The 13,030-nt window shown below is 52.3% G+C and overlaps 2 protein-coding genes across 3 annotated transcripts; one reads left to right on the top strand and one right to left on the bottom strand.

Annotated features, from left to right (window-relative positions):
* Positions 1-288: 288 nt before the first annotated feature.
* Positions 289-9,297, top strand: pcid2 (PCI domain containing 2). The gene is made up of 15 exons (XM_038297859.1): positions 289-391; positions 1,497-1,561; positions 1,637-1,726; positions 1,798-1,871; positions 1,935-2,000; positions 2,069-2,110; positions 2,184-2,238; positions 5,290-5,393; positions 5,472-5,547; positions 5,899-6,040; positions 6,148-6,248; positions 6,720-6,793; positions 8,728-8,853; positions 8,933-9,056; positions 9,136-9,297. The coding sequence occupies exons 2-15, from the start codon at positions 1,526-1,528 to the stop codon at positions 9,223-9,225; spliced, it is 1,200 nt and encodes a 399-aa protein (XP_038153787.1). The 5' UTR covers positions 289-391; positions 1,497-1,525; the 3' UTR covers positions 9,226-9,297.
* A 43-nt stretch (positions 9,298-9,340) lies between these two features.
* Positions 9,341-12,749, bottom strand: prozb (protein Z, vitamin K-dependent plasma glycoprotein b). Of its 2 annotated transcripts, none has more exons than XM_038297851.1 (8): positions 12,393-12,749; positions 12,106-12,269; positions 12,004-12,028; positions 11,762-11,926; positions 11,207-11,338; positions 11,061-11,131; positions 10,341-10,473; positions 9,341-10,165 (listed from the first exon to the last, which is right to left on the bottom strand). In XM_038297851.1, the coding sequence occupies exons 1-8, from the start codon at positions 12,472-12,474 to the stop codon at positions 9,501-9,503; spliced, it is 1,437 nt and encodes a 478-aa protein (XP_038153779.1). In that variant the 5' UTR covers positions 12,475-12,749; the 3' UTR covers positions 9,341-9,500. The 2 variants fall into 2 exon arrangements, with proteins under 2 accessions (XP_038153779.1, XP_038153768.1); XM_038297840.1 differs by having other exon boundaries at positions 11,762-11,929; positions 12,393-12,748.
* Positions 12,750-13,030: the final 281 nt, after the last annotated feature.

Here is a 13,030-nt window from a genome sequence, read left to right as displayed (position 1 = left end):
TTATGTTTTATGTTTCTTTTTCCTTAAAGAAAACTGTTATGGATGGCATATGTTCAATTGTACGTTTCTGCTTTTCTGAAAATGTTTTTTGGATTTATGAAAATAAAAGTAAAAAAAATAAAACTTCTTCCTTCTCTGCATGTTTTTTAGTTTCCTGATTTTTTTAACAATATTTTTAAGTTTGAATGATTTTAAAATTGTCATAAATTTTGTTGCAAAGGTTTATTTTAATAATTAAAAATCCTTGTAGAGATGTTTGCGGCTTTTTCTTTCGGACCGGAAGTGCGTTCTCGTTACTCCGGAAGTTGTCCGTCAGTGGAATCAGTCCGTGTTCCGGCTGAATGAAGCGCAGCTGCATGGTTGTTCTGTCAGCCTAAAGCTTCAGTCGGAGGTCTGTAGACTCTTCTTTTTCACTCTTTCTTTACTCATCTCGGTGTCTCTATTGTCTGCAGTCTAAATCTGGCGGGTTTAATGGCAGCCTGAGCAGGTTTAAACCGGTTTACCTGCTCAACATGGAGCCGCAGCGCTGGAGCAGAACCCGCTTCTGTTTAGTGAAGTTTGGACTTTTTAGTGAATTTCTAACTGTTTGATCTCGTTTTTCGTGTTCTTTTCCATTAACATTCGACATGTTTGTTAATTCGGCTTTAATAGCGAAAGCATCGCTTCCTTAGCTTGATGCTAATTAGCTGAAGTAAAGGAGATGAACGGCGACAGTGAAGGAGATGGAAATTTATTCTGAATGAACATCTGGAAGGTTTAACTCCAAACATCAAATAAACATTCAATTCTATTCAGTTTATTTCTATAGCTCCAATTTACATCATATCATCTCAGGTCACTTTATAGATCCACATCAACCAGATCATCCAGTCAGATTGATTCAAAGTTTTCTATCTAAGGAAAACCAGCTGATTGCATCGACTCATTGACTCTTCAGCAATCCCTCACACTAAGCATGCTTGTAGCGACAGTGGAGAGGAAAAACTCCCTTTGAACAGGAAGAAACCTCCAGCAGAACCAGGCTCATTGTGAGCGGCCATCTGCTGAGGCCCACTGGGGTTCAAGGAGACAAAAGCAGACATAGAAAAAGGGGTCCCTATGTCCTCCAGCAGTCTAAGCCTATAGCAGCAGAACTATAGAGATAGATCAGGATAACCTGAGCCACTCTAACTAGAAGCTTTATCAAAAAGGAAAGTTTTAAGCCTAGCCTTAAAAGTAGACAGGGTGTCTGCCTCACGGACTAAAACTGGTAGTTGGTTCCACAGGAGAGGAGCCTGAGAACTAAAAGATCTGCCTCCCATTCTACTTTTAGAAATTCTAGGAACCACTAGTAAACCTGCAGATTGAGAGCGAAGTGCTCTGTTAGGAACATAAGGAACAATCAGATCTGATATCAGATGGAGCTGGGGATGCTTCTCTTCATGGTGGCAGTAGGACGTCCTAGTCAAAGCCCAGGTTGGAGTCATTTACAGCATGATTTGTCATCTGGTTTCCAGGTGTGAGCGGCTCCTGATTGGCTGCCCCAATGGCCCACATCACCATCAACCAGTACCTGCAGCAGGTGAGCTCTAGGCTCCGCCCCCCTCGCCGTGTCCGGCTCCTCTGCTCTCCTTAAACCGGATCCGTTCTCCTGCAGATAACCGAGGCCATCGAGAACCGGGAGGGATCCTTCTGCGCCGAGCTGCTGTCCTTCAAACACCCCCATGTGGCCAATCCCCGCCTGCAGGTCAGGCCCCGCCCCTTCCGGAACGCTGTCGGTTGCTATGCGACGGCCTCACCTGTGCGTCTGTGTTTCAGCTGGCCAGTCCGGAGGAGAAGTGCCAGCAGGTTCTGGAGCCGCCGTACGATGAGATGGTGGCGGCTCATCTCAGGTGAGACTCTGACCTGAACTTCCTGTTTGGTTATTTTCGGTTCTGACGGCGCTCTGCTTCCAGGTGTACGTACGCCGTGGCCAACCACGACTTCGTAGAGGCCTACAAGTTCCAGACGCTCGTCGTTCAATATCCTTTCTAAGGTCTGAGTGTTTGAGGTGTTTGAACCCAGTTCTGTCTGATCCTTGACGGCCGACGTCCTTCCTGAGAGCCTTCCAGTCCCACAAGGAGGAGAACTGGTGAGTCGCATCGCTCGCCGCCGTCAAGGTGCCGGCGCCAGCGGGCGCAGCATGACGTCTGTCTGTGTTTCAGGGCGCTGCCCATCATGTTCGTCGTCACCCTGGACCTCAGGATCTTCGCCAACAACGTAAGAACCGTCTGCAACCAGAGGGGGCGCTACAGAAGGGTTAGGGTTGACCTGCAACCATAGAACCGGATCAGATGAACCGGAACAGATGAACCGGATCAGATGAACCGGATCAGATGAACCTGATCAGATGAACCTGATCAGATGAACCGGATCAGATGAACCGGGTTTGATGATTCATCTGAACCGGGTTTGATGATTCATCTGATCCGGTTCATCTGATCCGGTTCATCTGACCCGGATCAGATGAACCGGATCAGATGAACCGGATCCAATAAATAATTTTACTCCCTTCACTATAAAGAAGTTTAAATATTAAAGTTTTAAATTATGTTTAATTAAGAAAACTATTAACTTGAAATTATCCATATCAATTAGATTTTATTTGAATCAAATACATTTTGGACCCAGGTAAACTTAAATTCTTTTATTGTGAGTGAAATGTGAAACCCCGATGATCTCCAGGTCCGGTAGAACCCCCTGATGTTCTCCTGGTCCCGTAGAACCCCCTGATGTTCTCCTGGTCCCGTAGAACCCCCGATGTTCTCCTGGTCCGGTAGAACCCCCTGATGTTCTCCAGGTCCTGTAGAACCCCCCGATGTTCTCCTGGTCCGGTAGAACCCCCCGATGATCTCCTGGTCCGGTAGAACCCCCCGATGTTCTCCTGGTCCGGTAGAACCCCCCGATGTTCTCCTGGTCCGGTAGAACCCCCTGATGTTCTCCAGGTCCTGTAGAACCCCCTGATGTTCTCCAGGTCCTGTAGAACCCCCCGATGTTCTCCTGGTCCGGTAGAACCCCCCGATGTTCTCCTGGTCCGGTAGAACCCCCCGATGTTCTCCTGGTCCGGTAGAACCCCCCGATGTTCTCCTGGTCCGGTAGAACCCCCCGATGTTCTCCTGGTCCGGTAGAACCCCCCGATGTTCTCCTGGTCCGGTAGAACCCCCCGATGTTCTCCAGGTCCGGTAGAACCTCCCGATGTTCTCCTGGTCCTGTAGAACCTCCCGATGTTCTCCTGGTCCGGTAAAACCCCCCGATGTTCTCCTGGTCCGGTAGAACCCCCCGATGTTCTCCAGGTCCGGTAGAACCCCCCGATGTTCTCCAGGTCCGGTAGAACCCCCCGATGTTCTCCTGGTCCGGTAGATCCCCCCGATGTTCTCCTGGTCCGGTAAAACCCCCCGATGTTCTCCAGGTCCGGTAGAACCTCCCGATGTTCTCCTGGTCCTGTAGAACCTCCCGATGTTCTCCTGGTCCGGTAGAACCCCCCGATGTTCTCCTGGTCCTGTAGAACCCCCCGATGTTCTCCAGGTCCGGTAGAACCTCCTGATGTTCTCCTGGTCCTGTAGAACCCCCTGATGTTCTCCTGGTCCGGTAGAACCTCCTGATGTTCTCCTGGTCCTGTAGAACCCCCTGATGTTCTCCTGGTCCGGTAGAACCTCCTGATGTTCTCCTGGTCCGGTAGAACCCCCCTGATGTTCTCCTGGTCCGGTAGAACCCCCCTGATGTTCTCCTGGTCCGGTAGAACCCCCCTGATGTTCTCCAGGTCCGGTAGAACCCCCCGATGTTCTCCAGGTCCTGTAGAACCCCCCGATGTTCTCCTGGTCCTGTAGAACCTCCCGATGTTCTCCAGGTCCGGTAGAACCCCCCGATGTTCTCCTGGTCCGGTAGAACCCCCCTGATGTTCTCCTGGTCCGGTAGAACCCCCCGATGTTCTCCTGGTCCGGTAGAACCCCCCGATGTTCTCCTGGTCCGGTAGAACCCCCCGATGTTCTCCTGGTCCGGTAGAACCCCCCGATGTTCTCCTGGTCCGGTAGAACCCCCCGATGTTCTCCTGGTCCGGTAGAACCCCCCGATGTTCTCCTGGTCCGGTAGAACCCCCCGATGTTCTCCTGGTCCGGTAGAACCCCCCGATGTTCTCCTGGTCCGGTAGAACCCCCCGATGTTCTCCTGGTCCGGTAGAACCCCCCGATGTTCTCCTGGTCCGGTAGAACCCCCCGATGTTCTCCTGGTCCGGTAGAACCCCCCGATGTTCCACTGGTCCGGTAGAACCCCCCGATGTTCCACTGGTCCGGTAGAACCCCCCCCGATGTTCTCCTGGTCCGGTAGAACCCCCCGATGTTCTCCTGGTCCGGTAGAACCCCCCGATGTTCTCCTGGTCCGGTAGAACCCCCCGATGTTCTCCTGGTCCGGTAGAACCCCCCGATGTTCTCCTGGTCCGGTAGAACCTCCTGATGTTCTCCTGGTCCTGTAGAACCCCCTGATGTTCTCCTGGTCCGGTAGAACCTCCTGATCCAGTAGAACCCCCCTGATGTTCTCCAGGTCCGGTAGAACCCCCCGATGTTCTCCAGGTCCGGTAGAACCCCCCGATGTTCTCCTGATCCTGTAGAACCTCCTGATGTTCTCCTGGTCCTGTAGAACCCCCTGATGTTCTCCAGGTCCGGTAGAACCCCCCGATGTTCTCCAGGTCCGGTAGAACCTCCCGATGTTCTCCTGGTCCGGTAGAACCTCCCGATGTTCTCCTGGTCCGGTAGAACCCCCTGATGTTCTCCTGATCCTGTAGAACCTCCTGATGTTCTCCAGGTCCGGTAGAACCCCCCGATGTTCTCCAGGTCCGGTAGAACCTCCCGATGTTCTCCTGGTCCGGTAGAACCCCCCGATGTTCTCCTGATCCTGTAGAACCTCCTGATGTTCTCCTGGTCCTGTAGAACCCCCTGATGTTCTCCAGGTCCGGTAGAACCCCCCGATGTTCTCCAGGTCCGGTAGAACCTCCCGATGTTCTCCTGGTCCGGTAGAACCTCCCGATGTTCTCCTGGTCCGGTAGAACCTCCCGATGTTCTCCTGGTCCGGTAGAACCCCCTGATGTTCTCCTGGTCCGGTAGAACCCCCCGATGTTCTCCAGGTCCGGTAGAACCCCCCGATGTTCTCCAGGTCCGGTAGAACCTCCCGATGTTCTCCTGGTCCGGTAGAACCTCCCGATGTTCTCCTGGTCCTGTAGAACCCCCCGATGTTCTCCTGGTCCGGTAGAACCCTCTGAGGTTCTGGTTGTGGTTGCAGGCGGAGCAGCAGCTGCAGAGGAGAGGGAAGGGCCAGCCGGGGGAGATGTTGGAGAAAGCAGCGGAGCAGCTGATGAGCTGCTTCAGGGTCTGCGCCAGCGATAAGTCCGTCTCCCTGTTCTGACCCGTTCTGATGTTCTGGTTCCGCCCGACGCTGACCTGCTCTGTTCTGACCCGTTACAGCCGGGCCGGCATGGACGACTCCAAGAAGTGGGGGATGATGTTCCTCAGCAACCAGCTCTTCAAGATCTACTTCAAGGTGCTTCCTGCTCCTCTGGGACCCGGTTCTGCCGAGTCGTTCCACAGCGGAACCGGGACCCGGTTCTGCCGAGTGGTTCCACAGCGGAACCGGGACCTGGTTCTGCCGAGTGGTTCCACAGCGGAACTGGGACCCGGTTCTGCCGAGTGGTTCCACAGCGGAACTGGGACCCGGTTCTGCCGAGTGGTTCCACAGCGGAACCGGGACCCGGTTCTGCCGAGTGGTTCCACAGCGGAACTGGGACCCGGTTCTGCCGAGTCGTTCCACAGCGGAACCGGGACCCGGTTCTGCCGAGTCGTTCCACAGCGGAACCGGGACCCGGTTCTGACGTCTGCCCTGTGTTTCCTGCAGATCAACAAGCTGCACCTCTGCAAGCCTCTGATCCGGGCCATCGACAGCTCCAACCTGAAGAACGACTACAGCCCCGCCCAGAAGGTCACCTACAAGTACTACGTGGGCCGCAAGGCCATGTTCGACAGCGACTTCAAGACGGGTAAGAGCGGCCCGGTTCTGGTGGGCCCGGTTCTGGGTGTCCCGGTTCTGGTCGGCCCGGTTCTGTGCGACCCGGTTGTGAGCTCTGAAGTTGTGCTCTGTGTTCAGCCGAGGAGCTGCTGTCCTTCGCCTTCGACCGCTGCCACCGCTCCAGTCAGAAGAACAAGAGGATGATCCTGATCTACCTGCTGCCCGTCAAGATGCTGCTGGTCAGGAGGCTCCCATTAAAGTCTGCTGACCCAGACCACAGCCGGTTCTGGTCCTGGTACTGACACAGACCCGGTTCTGGTCCCATTTAAGTCTGACAGTCCAAGACCTGAAACAAGACTCAGAGGTTTCAGATCTGATGCAGATATGAACCGCTGCTAATGCTAATGCTAATGCTAACCAAGAGCAGCAGTAGGTTCGTCTCCTTGATCTATAGAAATAGAACCAGTTCTGATCTACTGCAGGTCTGAGAACAGACCAGAACCGGTTCTGGTTCTGATGCGTCTAAACTGGAACCAAACCAAGTTCAGTTCTGAGTCAGTTTCAATCAACCAAACTGGTTCTGGTCCGGTTGGATCCAGTTATTCTGATTAGCCCAGTAGAACCTGTTGGTTCTGGTCCAGTAGTAGTTAGCAGATCAACTCCAGTCCAGTTTCTGGATTCTGACCCGGGTTCTGGTTCTGATGTTTCAGGGCCACATGCCGACCAACCAGCTGCTCCGGAAATACGACCTCATCCAGTTCGCTGACGTCACCAAAGCTGTGAGGTAAGCAGGGAGGAGGGGCTTGCACAGCAGGAAGTGATGTCAGTGGGAGCGCTGTGTTCTCATTGGTCCATCAGTAATCAGTGCCGTGTTCTCATTGGTCCATCAGTAATCAGTGCTCTGTTCTCATTGGTCCATCAGTAATCAGTGCTCTGTTCTCATTGGTCCATCAGTAATCAGTGCTCTGTTCTCATTGGTCCATCAGTAATCAGTGCTCTGTTCTCATTGGTCCATCAGTAATCAGTGCTGTGTTCTCATTGGTCCATCAGTAATCAGTGCTGTGTTCTCATTGGTCCATCAGTAATCAGTGCCGTGTTCTCATTGGTCCATCAGTAATCAGTGCTCTGTTCTCATTGGTCCATCAGTAATCAGTGCTGTGTTCTCATTGGTCCATCAGTAATCAGTGCTGTGTTCTCATTGGTCCATCAGTAATCAGTGCTCTGTTCTCATTGGTCCATCAGTAATCAGTGCTGTGTTCTCATTGGTCCATCAGTAATCAGTGCTGTGTTCTCATTGGTCCATCAGTAATCAGTGCCGTGTTCTCATTGGTCCATCAGTAATCAGTGCCGTGTTCTCATTGGTCCATCAGTAATCAGTGCCGTGTTCTCATTGGTCCATCAGTAATCAGTGCTCTGTTCTCATTGGTCCATCAGTAATCAGTGCTGTGTTCTCATTGGTCCATCAGTAATCAGTGCCGTGTTCTCATTGGTCCATCAGTAATCAGTGCCGTGTTCTCATTGGTCCATCAGTAATCAGTGCCGTGTTCTCATTGGTCCATCAGTAATCAGTGCCGTGTTCTCATTGGTCCATCAGTAATCAGTGCTCTGTTCTCATTGGTCCATCAGTAATCAGTGCTGTGTTCTCATTGGTCCATCAGTAATCAGTGCCGTGTTCTCATTGGTCCATCAGTAATCAGTGCCGTGTTCTCATTGGTCCATCAGTAATCAGTGCCGTGTTCTCATTGGTCCATCAGTAATCAGTGCTGTGTTCTCATTGGTCCATCAGTAATCAGTGCTGTGTTCTCATTGGTCCATCAGTTCTTTGTTCTCATTGGTCCATCAGTAATCAGTGCTCTGTTCTCATTGGTCCATCAGTAATCAGTGCTGTGTTCTCATTGGTCCATCAGTAATCAGTGCTCTGTTCTCATTGGTCCATCAGTAATCAGTGCTCTGTTCTCATTGGTCCATCAGTAATCAGTGCTGTGTTCTCATTGGTCCATCAGTAATCAGTGCTGTGTTCTCATTGGTCCATCAGTAATCAGTGCTGTGTTCTCATTGGTCCATCAGTAATCAGTGCCGTGTTCTCATTGGTCCATCAGTAATCAGTGCCGTGTTCTCATTGGTCCATCAGTAATCAGTGCCGTGTTCTCATTGGTCCATCAGTAATCAGTGCTGTGTTCTCATTGGTCCATCAGTAATCAGTGCTGTGTTCTCATTGGTCCATCAGTAATCAGTGCCGTGTTCTCATTGGTCCATCAGTAATCAGTGCTGTGTTCTCATTGGTCCATCAGTAATCAGTGCCGTGTTCTCATTGGTCCATCAGTAATCAGTGCTGTGTTCTCATTGGTCCATCAGTAATCAGTGCTGTGTTCTCATTGGTCCATCAGTAATCAGTGCTCTGTTCTCATTGGTCCATCAGTAATCAGTGCCGTGTTCTCATTGGTCCATCAGTAATCAGTGCTGTGTTCTCATTGGTCCATCAGTTCTTTGTTCTCATTGGTCCATCAGTAATCAGTGCTCTGTTCTCATTGGTCCATCAGTTCTTTGTTCTCATTGGTCCATCAGTAATCAGTGCTCTGTTCTCATTGGTCCATCAGTAATCAGTGCCGTGTTCTCATTGGTCCATCAGTAATCAGTGCTGTGTTCTCATTGGTCCATCAGTAATCAGTGCTGTGTTCTCATTGGTCCATCAGTTCTTTGTTCTCATTGGTCCATCAGTGAGGGGAACCTGCTGCTGCTGAACGAGGCGCTGTCCAAACATGAAACCTTCTTCATCCGCTGTGGGATCTTCCTCATCCTGGAGAAGCTGAAGATCATCACCTACAGGAACCTCTTCAAGAAAGTGTGAGTCAGAACCGTCCAATCGGTCTGCTGCTGCCGTTAGAAGTTGGTGGTTCTGGTTCCAACCGGACTCTGCCTGCAGGTATCTGCTGCTGAGGACCCACCAGCTGCCGCTGGACGCCTTCCTGGTGGCTCTGAAGATGATGCAGGTGGAGGACGTGGACCTGGACGAGGTGCAGTGCATCCTGGCCAACCTCATCTACATGGTGAGCACGCTCAGACATGAACCCACCTGGATCCGGGTGGTACCGGTCTGATTCTGGTTCTGCTTCTGCCTCCTGCTAGGGTCACATCAAGGGTTACATCTCCCATCAGCACCAGAAGCTGGTGGTCAGTAAGCAGAACCCCTTCCCCCCGCTGTCCTCCGTCTCCTAGACGTCCCTGGATGGACCATGTTCTCCGCCTGTTTTATAAAAATCTGCTTCAATAAAGCTTTCTGTTTGTAGACGTTGGTTTGTTTGGATGTTTTCTGAAAGAACGATCCCACACGCACCTTTAAAAGCATTTATTTATGGTTCTGATACCAGAAACAGAAGAAAAGTTCTGGATCAGAAATCTAGAACAGAAAAACTGGGTTTGAAGTTTGAGACATTTTTAAACAAACTGCAATAATTTAGTAAATCAGGCGTAACGGCGGCTGGGTTCTTGGCTCAGCGCATCTCTGGATACAGGCTGACCTGCGCGGTCATGTGCTTCTCCGCCGCCTGCAGCCGGGGTCGGATCCAGTTCAGGTAGCGGGACACTTTGGTGAACACCTGACCGTCGCAGTCTGACGTCGCTGACATCAGCAGGCCGGTCAGGAAGGCCGTCCCCTTCTCCATGGTAACCACCGCCGAGCCCGGCACCAGGCCGCCGCAGACGCCCCCTCCTGGTGGCTCAGGGTTCTGGAAGCTCAGGCTGCTGTTCTCAGGGAGTCTTTCCTCCGTAACATTAGGTCCATTTGGGCCGGTGCTGTTGCTGCTGGCTGTTGTTGGCGTGTCCTGTGAGCCGCCTCCGGACCCCTTCCTCCTCCTCATGCAGAACATCTTGTTGCTCAGCGGGTGCGAGACGCTCAGCTGATTGCGACACTCGTCTAACGGCATGTAAAGCAGCTCCTGGTTCTGGCCCCGCCCCTTTCTGTCTGCCATGCCCGTCCTCCCAGAAATCATCAGGATGTTCTCGCTGAAGTCCTTGCTGGGCAGGCAGAGGTGGATGAGGGCGGAGCCAAAGTTCAGGGGGGTGGTGAGTTCCAGAAAGGCGAGGTCAAAGTCATGCTGGTCCAACTGGAAGCGTTGGTGGAGGAAGAGCGCTCCGACTGGGACCACCTTCCGGTTACCTAGACAACCAGACCCCAAGGAGAGAAAACAGGTTATTCTGGGATGGATGAACAGTTAGAGGATGGATGGTTCTAATCTGACAGGTCTAAATGCTCCTCTATGCTCATGTTGGTCAGATGTAAAGCACGTCGTCATGGCAACATGCAGCCATGTTGAACATGGAGGCTGTAGTACCTAATTGGACGTAGAATCCAGACGGTCGGAGGTCACCTGACCTCAGCAGGCAGCTAGCGGTGGTCAGAACAGACCGCCTCCCAAGAATGACGCCGGCGCAGAGCTCCACCCCACTGCTGTTGATCAGGGACACCTGCACACACAAACCAAACCCACCACTCATCAGCCATCTTGTCTGGCTGTTATGCTACGTTCAGACCGCGCACAGCAGAAGCAGCTAAAACTTCATTTTTTAACCTTGTCCTTGTTCAGTTCTGACGCGCGGCTGAAGCGTCTGCTGCTCTAGCTGCGCGGTGGGCGGAGCTACCCTATCCTTTCTCTGCCTGGAACAATGGCGGCTATATTAGCTGTGATCAGCGGGTAGAAAGTAGTTAGAATCTATGTTGAAGTGAGAAAGTCCTCCTGAAAACATGGTCTGTGCAGTCAGTTCATCCAGATTACCATCCTGCCTTCAAAGATTATTTCTCTGTGGGAGCCGCTCAGACCCCCACATACCGGCGCTGCGCTGTCACTGGGAATCCCCAGCAGCAGCTGTGTTTGCGGTGCGTTTCACGCATCAGGTGCTGCTTCAGCTGCTCAGAACGCGCTGCGGGGCGTTTTGTTGCGCCTTGATTCGGTCAAACATTGACTTTGCATGGACACCTGCTGCTCCTGCTGCCTTTGCTGCTTTAGATCTGAACGTAGCGTAACGGTTCCCCTGATTGGCTGAGAGCACGTCACCTGCCAGGGACAGTTTCCATGGTGACAGACTGAGCTGTTGGCATCAGGAATCCTCCCACAGGGGAACTGGACTGTGGAGACAGAGACACGGTGAGTCCAGCTGTGGGAGCTGGTCGGTAAAGATGCCTTGCTGGATAGTTTCTGACCTTCAGGCTGGCAGCTTCGCATGTCGCTCTGTAGTTTGAATCCCGCCGTGCACGAACATCTGTAGGAGTGAAAGTCTGCCGTGCAAAGCTGGTGGCACGCACCAGGGCCCTGGGTGGGACACTCTGATATTTCTGAAGGAAAAAGAAAAGTTCCTCCATCAGAGACGATGAAGGTTCCTCCATCGGAGGGACGATGGACGAACCTCCATCGGAGAGACGATGGAGGAACCTCCATCGGAGAGACGATGAAGGTTCCTCCATCGGAGAGACGATGGACGAACCTCCATCGGAGAGACGATGGACGAACCTCCATCGGAGAGACGATGGAGGAACCTCCATCGGAGAGACGATGAAGGTTCCTCCATCGGAGAGACGATGGACGAACCTCCATCGGAGAGACGATGAACGAACCTCCATCGAGGGACGATGAAGGTTCCTCCATCGGAGAGACGATGGACGAACCTCCATCGGAGAGACGATGAACGAACCTCCATCGAGGGACGATGAAGGTTCCTCCATCCATACACCTCAGAACTCTTCAGAACCGGGCCTCACCTGGAGCTTTGTACTGAGGCTTGGTCTTCTCCTGGTCTTCTTCTGGTGGTTCCAGCTCACAGGTGTGTCCGTAGTGGGGGGGTCTGCAGGAGCAGAAGAACCCCCCCACCCTGTTAGTGCAGTTCCCTCCATGGAGGCAGGGGTTGGGGAGACACTGGTTCCCGTCTCCTTACCCAGAACAGACAGAGAACATCAAAGATGGACCGTAATGAGGAGTGAAGCGGGCCTGGATCAGAACTTACCGTGGTACTGGGTCCAGAAGGAGATCTGCAGACAAACAAACTGGGCTTAGATTCCCCGTTTCTCCTGAAAAATCTCTGACCTTCCTCCATCCCTGGACCTACCGTCTTGGCATCGTCCTCAAAGACCTCCCGCGCCTCCTCATAGTTGCAGCGCTCCTCATAGCACTCCCTCTCCAGGTTCCCCTGCAGGATCTCCTCCAGGAGGAAGGCGTTGGCCCGTTTGGGTCGCAGGAACACGGTGCTGGCCACTGGAGGCCTGCGGAACACTGCAGAGAACCAGAAGGTTAGAGAACCTCCAGTTTGATCCATAAATCCTCAGATGGTCCAACAGGCGCTGAGTCACAGTAGTTGGTCTGTGAACCAGCCTCGGTCAGAGGTGGAGCTCCTACCTTCACCTTGACTGAACGCCTGGAGGAACCTTCCCAGGAGGCAGACGGCGAGCAGACACCCAGACATGATGTTCACCGCCATTACGATGACGGAGCCGCTCACGTTCCACAGCAGAGACCCTGGAGCTCAGCCAGACCCGGCAGATGATGGTCCACGCTGTGACTCAGTCATGTTCCGCTAACATCTGATGAGGAAAACATGAAGAACGTCTTTCTGTCCACACCTGGAAAAAACGCTTGAAATGGGTCAGAATGGTTCTGTTCCTGCGCTGGACTCTGGTCCCCGAAATCACACTAAACAAGCAGCAGAAACTTCCCGCCGTGTTTATTCCAGGCAAACATCCCAGGAATGATTGACTGGATGGGATTCCGAGCAGATGGAGGAGGGGCAGAACCCAGGACCCTGAGGTCCAGGATCAAAAACTGGACCTAGAACATCTCAGCTGATAGAACCAGACACTGATCTGAACTGGGATTAAAAGGCTTTTAAAACAAGGAATATGTTGTAGTTAATCTACCAGTTTTAGTCCGTGAGGCAGACACCCTGTCTACTTTTAAGGCTAGGCTTAAAACTTTCCTTTTTGATAAAGCTTCTAGTTAGAGTGGCTCAGGTTATCCTGATCTATCTCTATAGTTCT

This window comes from Cyprinodon tularosa, unplaced genomic scaffold (genome assembly GCF_016077235.1).
Source record: "Cyprinodon tularosa strain WSP-4 unplaced genomic scaffold, ASM1607723v1 ctg1103, whole genome shotgun sequence".
Taxonomy (NCBI): domain Eukaryota; kingdom Metazoa; phylum Chordata; class Actinopteri; order Cyprinodontiformes; family Cyprinodontidae; genus Cyprinodon; species Cyprinodon tularosa.
The sequence above is the reverse complement of the archived record's forward strand: the minus strand, read 5'-3'. Positions and strand labels throughout refer to the sequence as shown.

What these genes read in the sequence shown, in the direction of transcription:
- pcid2 (XM_038297859.1), top strand. Translation starts at nt 1,526, where the DNA reads ATGGCCCACATCACCATCAACCAGTACCTGCAGCAG. An exon ending in TCTTCAAGATCTACTTCAAG is followed by an intron (nt 5,548 to 5,898) that starts GTGCTTCCTGCT and finishes TGTTTCCTGCAG; the next exon opens with ATCAACAAGCTGCACCTCTG. An exon ending in TGCCCGTCAAGATGCTGCTG is followed by an intron (nt 6,249 to 6,719) that starts GTCAGGAGGCTC and finishes CTGATGTTTCAG; the next exon opens with GGCCACATGCCGACCAACCA.
- prozb (XM_038297840.1), bottom strand. Translation starts at nt 12,474, where the DNA reads ATGGCGGTGAACATCATGTCTGGGTGTCTGCTCGCCGTCTGCCTCCTG. An exon ending in GCCTCAGTACAAAGCTCCAG is followed by an intron (nt 11,339 to 11,761) that starts GTGAGGCCCGGT and finishes TTTTTCCTTCAG; the next exon opens with AAATATCAGAGTGTCCCACC. An exon ending in ATGGAAACTGTCCCTGGCAG is followed by an intron (nt 10,474 to 11,060) that starts GTGACGTGCTCT and finishes TTGTGTGTGCAG; the next exon opens with GTGTCCCTGATCAACAGCAG.